The sequence below is a fragment of the Scomber japonicus genome, chromosome 20, assembly GCF_027409825.1.
Source record: "Scomber japonicus isolate fScoJap1 chromosome 20, fScoJap1.pri, whole genome shotgun sequence".
NCBI lineage: Eukaryota > Metazoa > Chordata > Actinopteri > Scombriformes > Scombridae > Scomber > Scomber japonicus.
In genome coordinates this window covers 14,555,956-14,570,474 of record NC_070597.1, presented here as the reverse complement: position 1 = coordinate 14,570,474, position 14,519 = coordinate 14,555,956, and the positions used below count along the sequence as shown (strand labels likewise).

General features: G+C 39.2%; 1 protein-coding gene across 1 annotated transcript; it reads right to left on the bottom strand.

The window, feature by feature from the left end:
* Positions 1-2,275: 2,275 nt before the first annotated feature.
* Positions 2,276-11,795, bottom strand: pde6c (phosphodiesterase 6C, cGMP-specific, cone, alpha prime). The gene is made up of 22 exons (XM_053340830.1): positions 11,328-11,795; positions 10,440-10,592; positions 9,245-9,334; positions 8,920-9,060; positions 8,723-8,797; positions 8,565-8,629; positions 8,127-8,193; positions 7,646-7,693; positions 7,224-7,373; positions 6,740-6,883; positions 6,280-6,345; positions 5,808-5,963; positions 5,154-5,261; positions 4,565-4,674; positions 4,374-4,461; positions 4,183-4,283; positions 3,916-4,023; positions 3,563-3,626; positions 3,195-3,269; positions 3,002-3,085; positions 2,437-2,590; positions 2,276-2,322 (listed from the first exon to the last, which is right to left on the bottom strand). The coding sequence occupies exons 1-22, from the start codon at positions 11,793-11,795 to the stop codon at positions 2,276-2,278; spliced, it is 2,562 nt and encodes an 853-aa protein (XP_053196805.1).
* Positions 11,796-14,519: the final 2,724 nt, after the last annotated feature.

The following is a 14,519-nucleotide window of genomic DNA, read 5'->3' as shown; positions in this document are numbered from 1 at the left end:
ATGTTGGACAACATGGCCAGACAACATTGTATTGGGCAGGGATCAGAACCAATCCACTGATCCTCTTTCCCCGGAGGCTCATCCAGCTTTGGAGCCTCTAAGATCCCTGCACGATATATGACTAAGAACGAGCACTGTCACTGCTAAGCCCAAGGTTTCAAAAGTTGATTCTCTATCTCCGTCTACCCATTGTGTACGTGAATCAAGTGTGAATAAGAAAGTGTATCACCTTTGTGTGTTTGCTATAGTATTTTGATATAGAGATAAATCACTATTTTTACACCTTCATAAATTCCTTTATTTGCTTACACATAATTACATGTCATGACACATACATATAGAACAGGTCATTTCATACATCAAACAATAGGTTTCTAATGTCTGAATGACAGTTGATGGGATAAGTAGAAAGCATACAGTGCAGTATTTCTCCATCAACATCAACATATATCAGTCATGGGTGGATTGAGTGACTGTTTTTGCACAGTTCTGGTTCTAGTGATCACTCCTTCACCTGCTCATCAAGAAGCAGAGAAGGAGTAGAGAGGTAGTCCCAAAGCCATTCTGATGGGATTATGTGCTTTTGATTGATGCACCACTGATGAGAAGAGATGACATTGTGTAACAGGAAGTTGAGACGTTAACCCCAGGGAGGGGCCATATCTTAAAGTGTGTCAGAAAGTGCAGGGGGTGAACTGACAACTCAGATGCCTGATCAGATCAAGTTCAGCTCAGGTGTACATAGAGATGCATCGTGGCGGATATTCAGACTGAGTTTAAATCATACAGTCAGCAGTTGTTGCTTGATTGATCTTAGTGTTGCATGTAGAAGACTTTGGCCTGCACAGTCACATGGTTCAATGATACAGCTGCATCTGCCACATAACAAACACAAGTCGTCTGCACATTTGTATAATAAGGCTTTGGTAGCCTGCTTTACCTCCTCTGTAAGAAGGGTATTTAAAGTCTTAAGCTGCGTGGATCTCAAACGCTGGCTGACAATCAAATCTTCTTACAGGAGAGGTAGATCTACTGTACCCTGTCTGATTGACTGTGACTCCTGCCTCCTCAGAAGAAGTAACGCTTGCTTTTACATCCTTCATATCCATTTTATGCTTTAGTTATTCTTACAATAAGTTTACACAATTTACATTTTACAATTTCTATGTCATTAACTATATACATGGGAAATTGTGCACATAATTAAAAGAAATACATTTTTGTGAATTGATATGGAATTGTAAGTTTGCTCTAAACATTTGTGTAAATATTATATATATTATACAATTAGTTTTTTCTTTCAGGTTACACAACATTCAACATATTTTCTTCATTTCAGCATACATTTGTTCCCAGATTCAAAATGCTCTGTCTCAAAGCTTATTCTCCATCCCTAAAGCCAACTGAAGTACAAAATTCTCAAAGAATCCAAAAAATATATATATGTATATAGGTAGATTGCATATTAATATAAACATACCCTCACAAAACTCATCAATGCCTTTTGAGGTAAAAACATCAGCCCTTGTTGGTTGAACATTCACAATCACTTGTATATCTAAGCTTCAAATGTTCTTTTTTTACATTAACATACCCTTCAGATCCAAGAAATTAATTAATTGTTACCTGCACTACTTTAGCATCATTTTTACCTCTTGATCTCATTAAGTATAAAGTTACATTGTTATTGTTCCTGCCTGCCTTCTCGCTCTCCATTCATGCACTGCCACTGCTAAATAACAGCAGCTAAGTGTATTGTGCAACCTACAGTACAATATAATGTTTGTTAATTGACTGCCAATAGAAACACTGTCTGAAAACTGCTTTGGCATGTGTAAACCTCACCTGCAGCACATGCGACACCCTATTTCAGCTATGTTAGTATGTGTATTTCAACTTTATACGTTTATCCAACCATTCTCCCTTCCAACCATATGCATCATGAATATTTCTATTCTTGCTATGCTGATAGGAAATATTGTTGTTCGTGTTTGTATTGCTTTTCAAATGTTCATGGCTGTGTGTTGTGAGAAGCAGAGGAAGTTTCAAAAGAGTCGGCTTCTCTTGCAGTCAAACAGGCCTGGGCTGGGCTTGGGTGCACCAGAGTGGACAGCACCTAACCAGAAAGAACTACGCTGGTGTAGATCAGACCAGACTAGACCAAGCTAACCTAGTCATGATCCAACTAGATGATTTGTCTAACTGGAAAAGGCTAGCGTATCCTAGATTTGTCCAAACTAGATTGCACCAGCCCAGATTCAAGCAACAAAGGGACTTAGCAGACGGTGCAGGTTTTTGACTTCCCTGCTTCACCTCCGCCAGCTGGAGAAACACAAATGAGAGAAGGATATGTTCATGTAAGATGATTCAACACTGAACAATTCATCATCTGGAATATACACAGATGTATAGATCCATTGAGTGACGTTTTTCTACCTTTCCTGGCTTCCTCCTCTTCCAGTTTCTTCTTCTCGTCCTCAATGGCCTTCATCTTTGCATTGTACACCTCAGCCTGCGCGTTCCAGTGTGACCTGTTGTTGTTCAGACCATCAAACATGGGTTGGATCTCTTTGTGGAACCTGGAGAACTCCTGACAAATGAAGAAAAACACAATTGATTTATGAGTATATTCATTTATGTGGGGCACTTAAAGATGAAAAACTAAGAAGAAAGATGGTTTCTGTCATTGCAATGTCATGTAATTGTTATGGATGTGGCCTATGTGTGCATTCTTGTCCAAATACCATCCTGACTGACAAACAGCCTGCTGATTCCTGCTGGGGCCAGCTAGGTTCAACAGGTTTCATTTCACCTACATACTAGTATATCGCCGAAGGTAGTTGAAGTTACAACAACAACTCTGCTGCTTCAAATAGAAGATGGATTCAATCCCTTTGCAAAACTTCCTCTAACTATTACCTTCCTTTCATTGTTTTTATGATCCATGCTTGTCTTTTTTCCTAGGATGAAATATAAATGGTGCAACAGCACGGTGACTTACCTTGTATACAAATGCGCACACAAAGTCAATGAAACCACACTGCATCTTGGGCAGCTGTTCAGCACAGTTTCTGTCCATCATGGGCTGAGAAAGATAGAGAGAGGGGAGAGTTTAATGTTGAGAAAAACAAACAGTTGTCCAAATCCCTGAGAAAAATGACGTGAAGTGAAGAGAAGAGAAAAAGAAGCCTTACAATTGGTTGTTGGTCCAAAACACTTCTCTCCAAATCTCCCTGTTCCCAGAATTCAGCAGCCACCATCAGAGCCACCTAGAGACACAGACACATAAGTGGTATAAAGAATAAGACAAGGCAATTAAAGATTAATAAAGGGCAAAGATTACTGCTGATAAGAGGCAAAAAATGGGTTTCGACTCATGGTACTCTCTCAATGTAAGTTATGCAGTAAATTTGCTAAAAATTATTATTATTATTGCAGATCATAAGGAAGACTTAAAGTATTAGTCACTGCCTGTTCTCATAAACTCATAATATGAACTATAAACACATTCCTGTGAAATTTTTTTAAATCACCCCATGTGAAAGAAATGAAGGCCACCCACCTTACTCTGTACCTCCCAGGGTTTGGTGATAGCTGACAGGTCACAACCTGTCATCATCATGGCCCTGCAGGGGAGAGAGACGGACAGTCAGGAAAGGGAAGATCCCCCCCTGTTGACCCATGCTGAAGATTTGCAGTATAACACTACTTGCTGTATGATAACTGAAATAGTTATTTGGTGATAGAATATCAACTATGTAAGCCCTGTATGTTATTTATCAGCACCAATACATACAGCGAAGTACGGTGTATATACAGTAATTTGTTAATTACTAAAATGTTAGGTTAATCTGTTTCAATAGTCTCTTCACAAATATGTTTTTTAAAACCGGACAGTGTTGTTGAGATACATACATGATAATTTCCTTCCTGACGGGGTTGTTGGAAACAAATGCAATGGCCTCCTTCTCATCTGGCATCGGCTCTGTGGCATTCACAATGTTTTGGAACATGGTTCTCTTTCTGTGTGGGAACAAACAGGCACACATTGAGTCAAAGTCAGCCAGTTGCAATAACTGATAAGCAAATACGCAAATTGATTCCATGAGACCTTCTGAATCAGTCCGAAACAAGAGATAGACAGACAAACATTGACTATTTATTATATTTCAGATAACACACTTGAAGTAAAGGGCCAGATCAGTGGCGATGATGCAGACATCAAAAATGTGCTGCACAGTCTCAAACTGACGCTTCTGAAGGTTGCAGTAGATGTTCAGGCTCTGCGAAAGACAATGAAGACTGGTCAAAATATGTTTTCCTTGTGTCAAATAAGACTAACATTTTACTTCTCGACCAATAATGTGTCATACCTCTTGAGCCATGAGCGTCTTACTGTACTCCAAGTGGTGTCTCTCCATGATGGAAGAGCCGTGAAGTTTGGCCAGAGGATGTTGGCTCCTACACACAAATGAGGAGAGTGAGGAAGATCACTTTACACACAGGTCACGCACACTTGCACACACCTCGAAAGCAAACACAGGATGAAATATCTTTGACTTGCTTTGTCTGGTAGAGATTGTTGGTTCCTCTGTGGTCGATATCATGGCAGAAAGCAGCAGACACCATGGCAAAGGCATCTAGATCAGAGAAGTACTTCCTCAGCCTCCCTGTCTATAGGGGGATGAGAGAAATCATAGCACTAGTAAGGTATAGCTTGTGACCTATAATAATAAAAATGTACAATAAAATTTGATTTGATTGTTAAAAGCCTCGTCAAAGGGCTTTTAAATTCAGAAACAGCTAAATATGGAACACCATCAATCCTCATATAAAGGACATTAAAGCTTTGTTATGCTGTAGTTGTAAATTCTTAATCTGGACTATATTCCACTGTATTGATGCAATTCTCAATTAGCTTTGTGAAGGAATAAAACATGTTATAGGCCTATGTGAGTGGATTGCAGACACACACATTCTTATAAGAGTCGATGGTCTATTAAACTGCCACCACTCTGAAAAAAGATATTGTATTGGAAGACCGATATTAAGACAGCACAGCTAGGAAGATTCATTTTGTAAGCTTTAGGTCAGAGTGGTGTAGTGAGCTGTTAGGTGTCATGTGTTGGACTGTACAGCAGAAAGAGCCTTACCTGCAGCAGGCAGAACATGGTGTGGCCGACGTTGAAGCCGTGCCTCCAGTTGTGGTAGGTGATGTCACGGTAACCCTTCCTCACTGTGTACATCCACCTGGTCAGTGTCTGAGTGAAAGAGTGGGAGAGGAGAGACCAAAAGGGAGAATGGGTGAGGAGACGATAAAGTGGAAAGAATAGACTAATTTATCATAAAGAGAGTTCGGATGATACCATGATGCACCATGTTTTTAAAAAGTGCATTTTTGTTCCAGGACTCAGGGAAACGCCCATGTTTGCACAAACAGCGTGTTATTCTTCAAGACACCAATTGGGGAAAACATCTACTTCTCTCCCACGCAAAATAGACCCAGGGCAGTTTACCCAGCACCCTAAATGATTCACACTTCTCCTCACTTATCTTAAAAAAGACCCACATTTGACAAAATTGGTTCCAAAAACAGTTTTTGCAAATAATTCACTGCAGCTTCATCTCATGGCGAGGACATAATGTGGAGAACATGAAAAAGAGCTCCAGACTAATTAAAAATGTGTTTTTAATTGTGATTTTTGAATTACTGGAATACTGATACACTGTTTTTTATAATTAAAATAAACACTGAATGAAATCATACCAGGCTCACTGAAGCCTGTCTGTCTGCTTGTTAGACTCACCTCTGCAGGAACTTTGAACTTTTCCACAACTCCGAGCTCAAAGAACATGCGAATGCCGGCCTTGATGAGACCATGCTCCGTAACAGGGAAGTCACTGAAAGAGAACAGGTACAGGCTCTCTCCGTTGACGTTATCAGCTACTGGGCATGTTGCTTTCTGAAGAAACACACAAAACACACAAGACATCCATGAACAAGGCAATATAAAAAAAAAACAGATGACTGCATGATTAGCATGTCCATAAATGAAGTGACAGGCTTAAGAATAAAAGAAGTATTATTTCAGGGCAATTTAATTACATTTGGGAGTTAGACTTGCTATAATAATTTCCCAATATTCTAGACAGTACAGAATACACACATTTGTAATCTCATTCATACATTTATTTGGTTTGCCAGTGATTGAGTAATATAATAATCCTGTGTATCATTTCATTGGAAGTTTTTTCCCTGAAGGTTCAAACAAATCTTACCAATAGTTTGTACATCTCTTTTTGGTCACAGTCCTCAGGCTCTGCGTCAAACTTCTCCTGGGTGTTCTGGTTAGAAAAGAGAGAACAAGCATTTGTAATGACATTTAAATTCCTCCCATGAAGGTGCTGCCATCGTCTAGAGCAATTCACTGCAACGGGGTCATCTTAAATTCCTTTGGATAAGCAGAGAATACAAATATATGTTCATGATTATACATCAATCGTGTTTTGATACTTCACTTCCAATAAGTTGTCCAAGCAGCAACTTTGTAAATTGTTAGTTGTCAAGCCCTTAAATGATCCACCAGACCTTCTATAAGTCCTTTAATAGCTTTTAGAGCACTGCTACTCAATATGCTATTCACAGTCCATTAACATTTGATTGCCTTTAATTCCTGCTTGAGTGGCCTCTTGATGAAAAGTCAAAGGTATGATAAATAAATGTGGTGGAAATACTGACCAGAATGGACTGCAGCTCAGTATTTGTGCATCTGGTCTGGTACATGAGCATTTCCTGAGCGATGTCTTTCCTCCATTCCATACGGTTCAGCCTGTCGTAGGTGTCGCAGTTTAGCACCGACCACCCCAGGAACTGTGTCATGGCCTGAATCATACACAGTGAGTGAATGAGTGAGAGAGAGAGAGAGAGAGAGAGAGAGAGAGAGATAATAATGATGATGATGATGAAGGACACAAAAGAACAAACAATGATTTTATTTCCCGTTGGACATTTTTTATGATTATTTATAGATTCTCGTCACTATATAACTACAACTACAGTATTTATTAAGTCTAAATGACTTTTTCTTCATTAATATGCAAATTTGTGCTCCAAAATGCTCCAAAATCTGAACAAATATTTGTCTTTGCAGGGGGAACCTGTGGTGCAGAGCGTCGACAAGAGTGTGTCCACAACAGAGAGACACAGAATACACGGTGCTAACCTCAGTAATCTGTTCATCATGTTCATCAAACGGCTTCCCATCTTTTCTGTTGAAGAACGTTGCAACACCTACAATTTCTTCCTTTTTGTTGACGATGGGCAGCGACAAGCAATTCTTGATGACAAAACCTGTGTCATCCACAGCCTCTTTCTGAAAGACAGTGAAATTGAATGCTTCAAACCAGTAATAAATACATGCATGAAGATGGCATAACATAAAATCTACAGAATGTACAGGGGAGACTGAAATGCATCTCTAGGTTGAAATCTGTATAACAGCTTGTGTGATTTGTATTCTATTCAGTGCACATGTGGAATCGGCTATATAGTGCATGCCAAGGTGGCCACGCACAACATGTACATTGAATTGTGTGTGTCTGATGTGTGCACAGAAAATGAAAAGGCTTATAGAAGTCTGCTCACCTGGAAAGTAAAGAAGTCATCTGCAGCCACGTTCATCATGTTGCAGATCTGCAGACAGTTGCAGGAAGAAAAATGTAGGTTGACTCTTCATCATTAAAAAAGATTATTTTGTATTACTGCTATATCTAATTAATCTTTGTGCTATTAATCTAAATAATGTTTTCTCCCTTTAATTGTTGTGACTTGCATTTTAAATGACTTTGCATTGCAATATGTATACCATCCTGTTACCTACATATAGATACAGTTGGATTATGTTTTGGACAAAAACCTATCGTAGTGTAATATATGTCGAGCTCTATCACACTGTACTGAATGGGTCCCTTCACCCTGTATTTAATTACATTTTTACTGTTCTGCATTTATTCAGTCAATACACCTTTGTGGCTATTCCACAAGTCAGTTCCCCTTTACTGTCATTGCTTTATAGCTTTAATGCTTCCGATAATGAATTGTCGTGTAGCAGGTTTGAGAAACTTACAAAGCCATTCTCTGCAACGTAGGTTGGTAGTCCGCTAACTAGAGCCCAGTGATCTGCAGGTGGACCACTGAAAGAGTGTGAAAGAGAGAAACATACAGAGCTGTGTGAGCAGGTTGTTCCCTGACAGGCATGTTAAACAGATGTTGCCTCTACAGAAACTCCACTGTAATGCAAAGCCAGTGCTTTGCCAAATAACATTCTGCAGACTGTGATGCAAATGGCCGATTGATGCAGAGTTAATGCATGAAGGTGGACATGTATGAATATATTTGTATTTTAAAATATATAGGATGTCTGCGCTTTCTTAACTATGATAAATGGACTTTAAATGAAAATTGTATGACAGAGACTGAGATCAAAAACTAAGTTTGGACACCTATTCAGAAATAAGTCATTTCTTTTACAGTATGCTGTATTTTAATGTATGAAGCTGCTCACGGTATGACTTTGATTTCTTCTTTGCCTTCCAGGAGGTAGTCAATGATCTTGTAGAAGATGACTTCCTGAATACAAGCAGAGGATCGTTAGAAATGACAAACTTCCACATGTGCCATATGTAACCAAATTTGGTTTCATGAGAAGTATAGTTTTGTTACCCTGCCGTCTGGTGTTTTTGGTCCTTTATAGGGTTCCACATCTCCCAGTTTCACTGGCCATTCATCATAGAATTCCTAGTTGAAAAAAATAACACAGATGGTCAAAGTTTTAGGTTAGTTACATCTACAGTCATACATGTATAAATGTAACTGATTCAATCCTGTTTCTAAAATGTAATATATTCTATAAGGCCAACCTTCTCTTTGGTCATGTCCAGCAGGCCCACTGAGTATCTTTCGCATTGTAGATAGGTCCTAACAGTGTAGAGGGCTTTGTGAAACTGTCTCTCAATGTCAGTCAACTCTTCAAACACTTTGCTGGCTGACCAAAGCAGCACCTAGCCAAAGAAACAGGAGGGGAGGCAAAGAAATATTTGATGAGGTATGGTGTACAGTATGAACTCTGTTGGTAACCTGACAGAAGGTTACCAACACCCATCCCACTCTCACTTGACTTTCTGAATGATAGTTAGAGCTTTTATTTGTATTTATTTATTTTTAAACAGCAGCAGTTCAGTTTACCTGACTCCTCCTGGACTCCACATTGAACATGTAGGCTGTGAAGTACTGCAGAGTGATGACTTGGGCAAAGGTCATGTACTTGTGGAAGAGCTAAGGACCAAATAAGATTAGAGGTTTCATCAATACACATCAATTCTAAGACATAAAGATCATTTACATTTCCCTCAGGAAAGATGTGAGTTGTCAAGTGAATTCTACAAGAATAATGTAGTGGGTGTATGTAGTCATATGGAGTATGTAACCTCAGAGTGTTGCTCAGATATAACACACTGGTAAGAATAGACTTATTTTAAGATGTATGAGGTGAGGTCTTTTAAATCCAAGTTTGGTTCATCTTTACATAGATTACATAATTTTTGTACATATATTCATACATCTCGTATGATAAGTCTTTAAAGGATGATACAATTTCGCTATTATCTGATTACCAAATCAGATAAGGTAAATTGAAAAATATGTGATCGAGCTGAAAAATATGTAAATATGAAGTCTGTTATTCTTAGATCCTGAACTGTTTGCATCCCAGAGATGTAAGATGTTCACCTGATAAAGATAATAATGTAAAGAAAAAGAAAAGGAAACAATCTGCTCAGTCACTATCAAGCTTTCAGAGAGTAGAGTGATAATTATTAGACATTATAATGCATCTTTAGCAGGTAAAGCTTTTACTCTGTGTCTCATTTCCACCTATCATCTCCTTAGATCTCGTTACACTCCACTCTGCACTACACTGTAAATAAGATAAGCCTCAATAAGCATGTATAAGCATGACTTTCACCGGCACAAGCTCATTCTTTATGTGCTTCTGTGTTAATTTATAGCTTCTGATAATAGTGCATTTTCTCTGATATCGACTTAAGAGTTAAATAATTAGACTTCTTTTCAAGCCAAATCAAGGTCTGATTGGCTCCCACTGACATAATAGGGGTGTTTTGCACCCTACTGGTGAGATGTACATACAGTAATAATCTTTAATTACATTCCATTTTAAAAAGTGGTAGAAAATTAACTGTGGATCTGATGAGGTGATACAGACTGCTGTTACTTTTTGACATAATAAATAGACTTAAATTAGCAATTTATGATAGGGTCAAAATCAAGTTCCATTTATGACAGTCAGTGTGGTCTCCATCAGAGTGTTCATCCTGTTCTCCAGCTCACATAGTAAATCAAATATATGTGCGTGTATTCTTACCGCTTCATCTTCTGGAGTGAAACTAGGTTGTCCTATTTTGTTTAGTGCCATGACTACTCCAATGCATTCTTTTTCAGCGATCATGGGAAATGTGAGCAGGCATTTGGTCTGGTATCCGGTCTGTTTGTCCACAAAGTCACAGAACTTTTTATTCTGAAAGAGAACATCATATCAGTTATAGTTAAAGGTGGATTTACAACAACACATATATACAATTACACACTCATACTAACTCATCAATTGCCTGTCTCCTTTAAAGATTACAGTGGATAATGTCTAATGTCTAATGTCTACCACTGGCTTTCTTCTCAAATAGATTGTTTGTTTTTTTAATACAGAAACTATAATTAGGCCTAGTCGGTTGTTTGGTGACATTCAACCAGCATTAGTATTTGTCACTAGACAAGATGGGCCAATAAATCATTCTTTTCTTCAATGACAGTTTTGAGCAACTGCTGCAAAAACTTGGAGAACGTGGATTTCATTTCTAAGGTAGATTTGGACAAATATCAAACTGATGTCCATCTAATCAGTGGCTATGTAGAGGAATATTAAACTATTTTGTCCTACTTCTTTTTATGAAGTCAAGTGAAATTATCAAGTGAATATATTTCTTAATCTGGCTCAATTAAAACATCTAAGGCTGCACATTTAGGGGCGGGGGGGACTGAGTCAACTATCAGTGATACTGAAATGAGTACAGACTTGCCAATTACCTTCAAAAAACGTGTCAAAGTATGAATTTAAGTACGTTTAAAAAAACCAAAACGAACAACTACATCAATTTGCACCGATTAAGTGTGCAGAGAAAGGGAACCTCTCTATATCACTTTTTTTTTTAACTGGCACACAACTTTCCAGGCTTGCGCGAACATTTCTACTTCTCACCTGTGTGACGTCAGGGACACTTTGGGCCTTTTTGGAAGTCGCGGTGAAACCCACAATACCCATGTCTAGAGGGAACACAATTTCAGTCTGGGGGTCGACCAAGTTCGCCTCGTATTTGGATGTCGGGGTCACGTCAAAGAGACAAGTGGCGAGCTCAGGTATTCCATTTCTCGACCGGTTGATGTAATAACTGAGCCTATCTGCCTGTATGATCATGGCAACTCTTTGCAACACTTTATGAAGGGTCTTCTCCATGCAATCCGGCTTCTCCATCTCCTGGACCAGCTCGAAGATGATTGCGGCCTCTTGCACCGAGTTAATATCCTTGAAGGAAGCAGTGTCTTTAACATCGACAGGTGCAGAAAAAGCGGCGGACAAGGCTTCAGCGCGCATCTTCTTATCAAAATACTCTTTGGCGAACTGTGGATTGTTCTCCAGGTATTTCTCCACACTATCCTTGTCTGCCATGATGAACTCTTACTTTTGTATTCCAGTCGTCTTCTTTACAAAAGCATCACCTGTGTGTGGGGGAAATTGTATAAAGACCGGAGAGGGGAGCTGGGAGCTGCGATCTGGCCTACAGGGTCGGCTGGATCAGTAGCATCCGTTTGTGCAGACTTGCATTCTCCTCCAACGGTACCCGACGGAGTCACTAACGCATCTAGTGTCCACAGTCAGACAGAAGATAGGACGGAGTGCGGCTTAGAGGCTTGAAAGGATCAAAGTGGCCGCTAATTAATGTGACGTCATGACATTAAAACCCCTGCTCTAAGCGTCCTTAAATCGCAAATCCCAACGCTGATCATTTTATATCGGGCAATCCTCCCCATCCGAGGGAGGGCGCAGGAGAGACTATTGTCAGGTCAAATGCCAGGTGTTATACCTGCCTGGGCTCAAATCAGCAGAAGGATGTGATCAGGGCAGTGATCCAGTGATGGACAGGTGTACAATTGAGTGATATTGAAAGATAAAATCTCTTAGGAAATAACAGAAAATGCAGAAATAGCCCCCTTCCCCATCCATGGGGAAAAGGGACAGTACAAACACTGGCTGATAAGTAGGCAAGCCCTGGAGCTGAGGAGGTCAAAGTGCTCTGGTAAAGGGTAACTCGGCAGCCTCTGAATAGAGCTGCACCCTGATTAAGTCTTTTCCAAACCAGTTAAATGGCCTCACATCAGTAGCCTAATCTTAGAACCTAACATTGTCAGTGTCATCCCTGATTTTGACTCATGACATCAACCTTCCTTGCCTCAAATAACCTAAGTGTCCTGCATTAGGCAATAGACTACCGCTGTTCTAGCCTTGTTGTTGCTACAGCAAAGGAAGTACCTAAATAGTGTCAGCCTCAGAGATCATAACAGTAGCCTATCTAATGCTGTAAATGAGCTGGCAAGCCTTACCTGCACACTCTAATGAAATCACCATCATTATAGAGGTATCATTACCAGAACTGGAAATTGGCCTATTAGTGGAGCTCGGATATCTGAGTACAAGGCCCTTAATAAAGGTGGCTGGCTATTATTAACTGAGTGTCCTGTTTGGTTAGTAGTTCCCCACTATGTTCTGCTGTGGGGATTAAGAGAAGCTTGTGAAGGGAAGGATGTGAGGCATTGTGGTAAAAAAATGAGAGCAGCCTGTATTTCATAGTGGAAGAAACTGGTAAGGTGTGAAAGGGAAAAGATAGGCAGGAGGACAGACAGGAGAAGTCAGCCAAATGTTATATAACAATGTAATTTATAAGAGATTCAAATGATTGTTATTTTTTTTAGGGCATGTACAAAAATAAAGAGATTTTTGTCCATTATGCATGTTTTCAGGTAGTTCCTTTAAACCTTCATTAACAGATTTTTTTGGGGCCACTTGGGGAAACAATTTGCAAACACAACACAGTCACATTTGCTTATTTCCACATCTATTCAGTTACAGAGCAACATTATCATTCATTTAGTATTGTTTTTGATCTTTGTCAACTCCTGAGGGAAATCTCTGGCTTTTCAGTTGCTAAATACTTCACTTTGTTTACCTGCTAGTCACTAATTGTGTGTGTTTGCCATTTTGGTGCTGAGCAGGTAGTGTACAGTGGGGTTTTTTTTCTCTTTTTTTAATAGCTGCTTGCTGTGAAACCAAACAGTGAAGTTGAGGGTTGGACTAAGATTAGCTCCATGAAGCTGAGCAGAGCTGTAGAGTTGAGTGAACATTTTCTATAGGTTCATCACTATGAACAACAATACAAATATTGATTATAGCTGCTTTAAAGACACCATCATTAGTTGACCCACCTGACTGAGAGTGACGGAATTCAGCAAACAGCTCCAGTAATGTCAGTTACACAGCAAAATGGATAAAGTTTACTATCATTAATTAATAGCAGCACCATAAAATAGGCTAGTGCAAAGCTGCATGACCAAAACCCTTTGGTGCTTTCTTTGAACTGAGCTTATTGCTTATGAATACAACATTCATAAGAGGAACAATGTTATATTTTGTCTTGTATAGTTGCACAGTCTCGCTTTAACATCTGGGCAGAGAAAAACTTCCCAAAATTGACCTTGTTTAAAGTTTAACTGCTTTTTAGTAGTAATTTAAGACTTAATTAGCAAGTTAAAGGTTTTATGTGATGTAATTCACTTGGTAAATGCTCCACATTGTGTAACCTTAATCAAGTAATGGATTAGTCTATTGCCCTCACAAAATACTATCTTTGTGAGGCTTGTTGACTCAGCCTTTTGGTTCTTTAGGCTCATGGTGGTGGTGTTGGATTGGACTGCATTATATTCATGTGGGCAGATGAAATACTCAGTTTACCCAAAATGCAGCTAAATACACATATTTCCATGTTGTGCCCCTCTTATCCTCCTCAAAACTCCTAAGCTCAGATGGAAGCAGTGTATTTAACTAGAAGGCCTTTTGCCCAATCCCCAATTTTACAGGGGATCATTTGGGATTTTGATTTACTTAAGTGTCAGTATCTTACAATATGAAACTTCCTCTTGCTTTAAGCATGACATTACCATCTACCAATATACTGCCCAAAATGTTGCATAGGAAAAAAACCTGAAAGTGTAACTTATATCACCACTTGGCCAATCCTGATGATTATGAAATGTTGCGCAGCCTCTGGCCAAATTCCAACCACTATTATTCCTGCTGAAAATGAGTGATTGCACTGTTTTTAACTGGCCAGGCCTTCGG

What these genes read in the sequence shown, in the direction of transcription:
- pde6c (XM_053340830.1), bottom strand. Translation starts at nt 11,795, where the DNA reads ATGGCAGACAAGGATAGTGTGGAGAAATACCTGGAGAACAATCCACAG. An exon ending in CAAAAACACCAGACGGCAGG is followed by an intron (nt 8,630 to 8,722) that starts GTAACAAAACTA and finishes GCTTGTATTCAG; the next exon opens with GAAGTCATCTTCTACAAGAT. An exon ending in AACAATCTCTACCAGACAAA is followed by an intron (nt 4,462 to 4,564) that starts GCAAGTCAAAGA and finishes ATTTGTGTGTAG; the next exon opens with GAGCCAACATCCTCTGGCCA.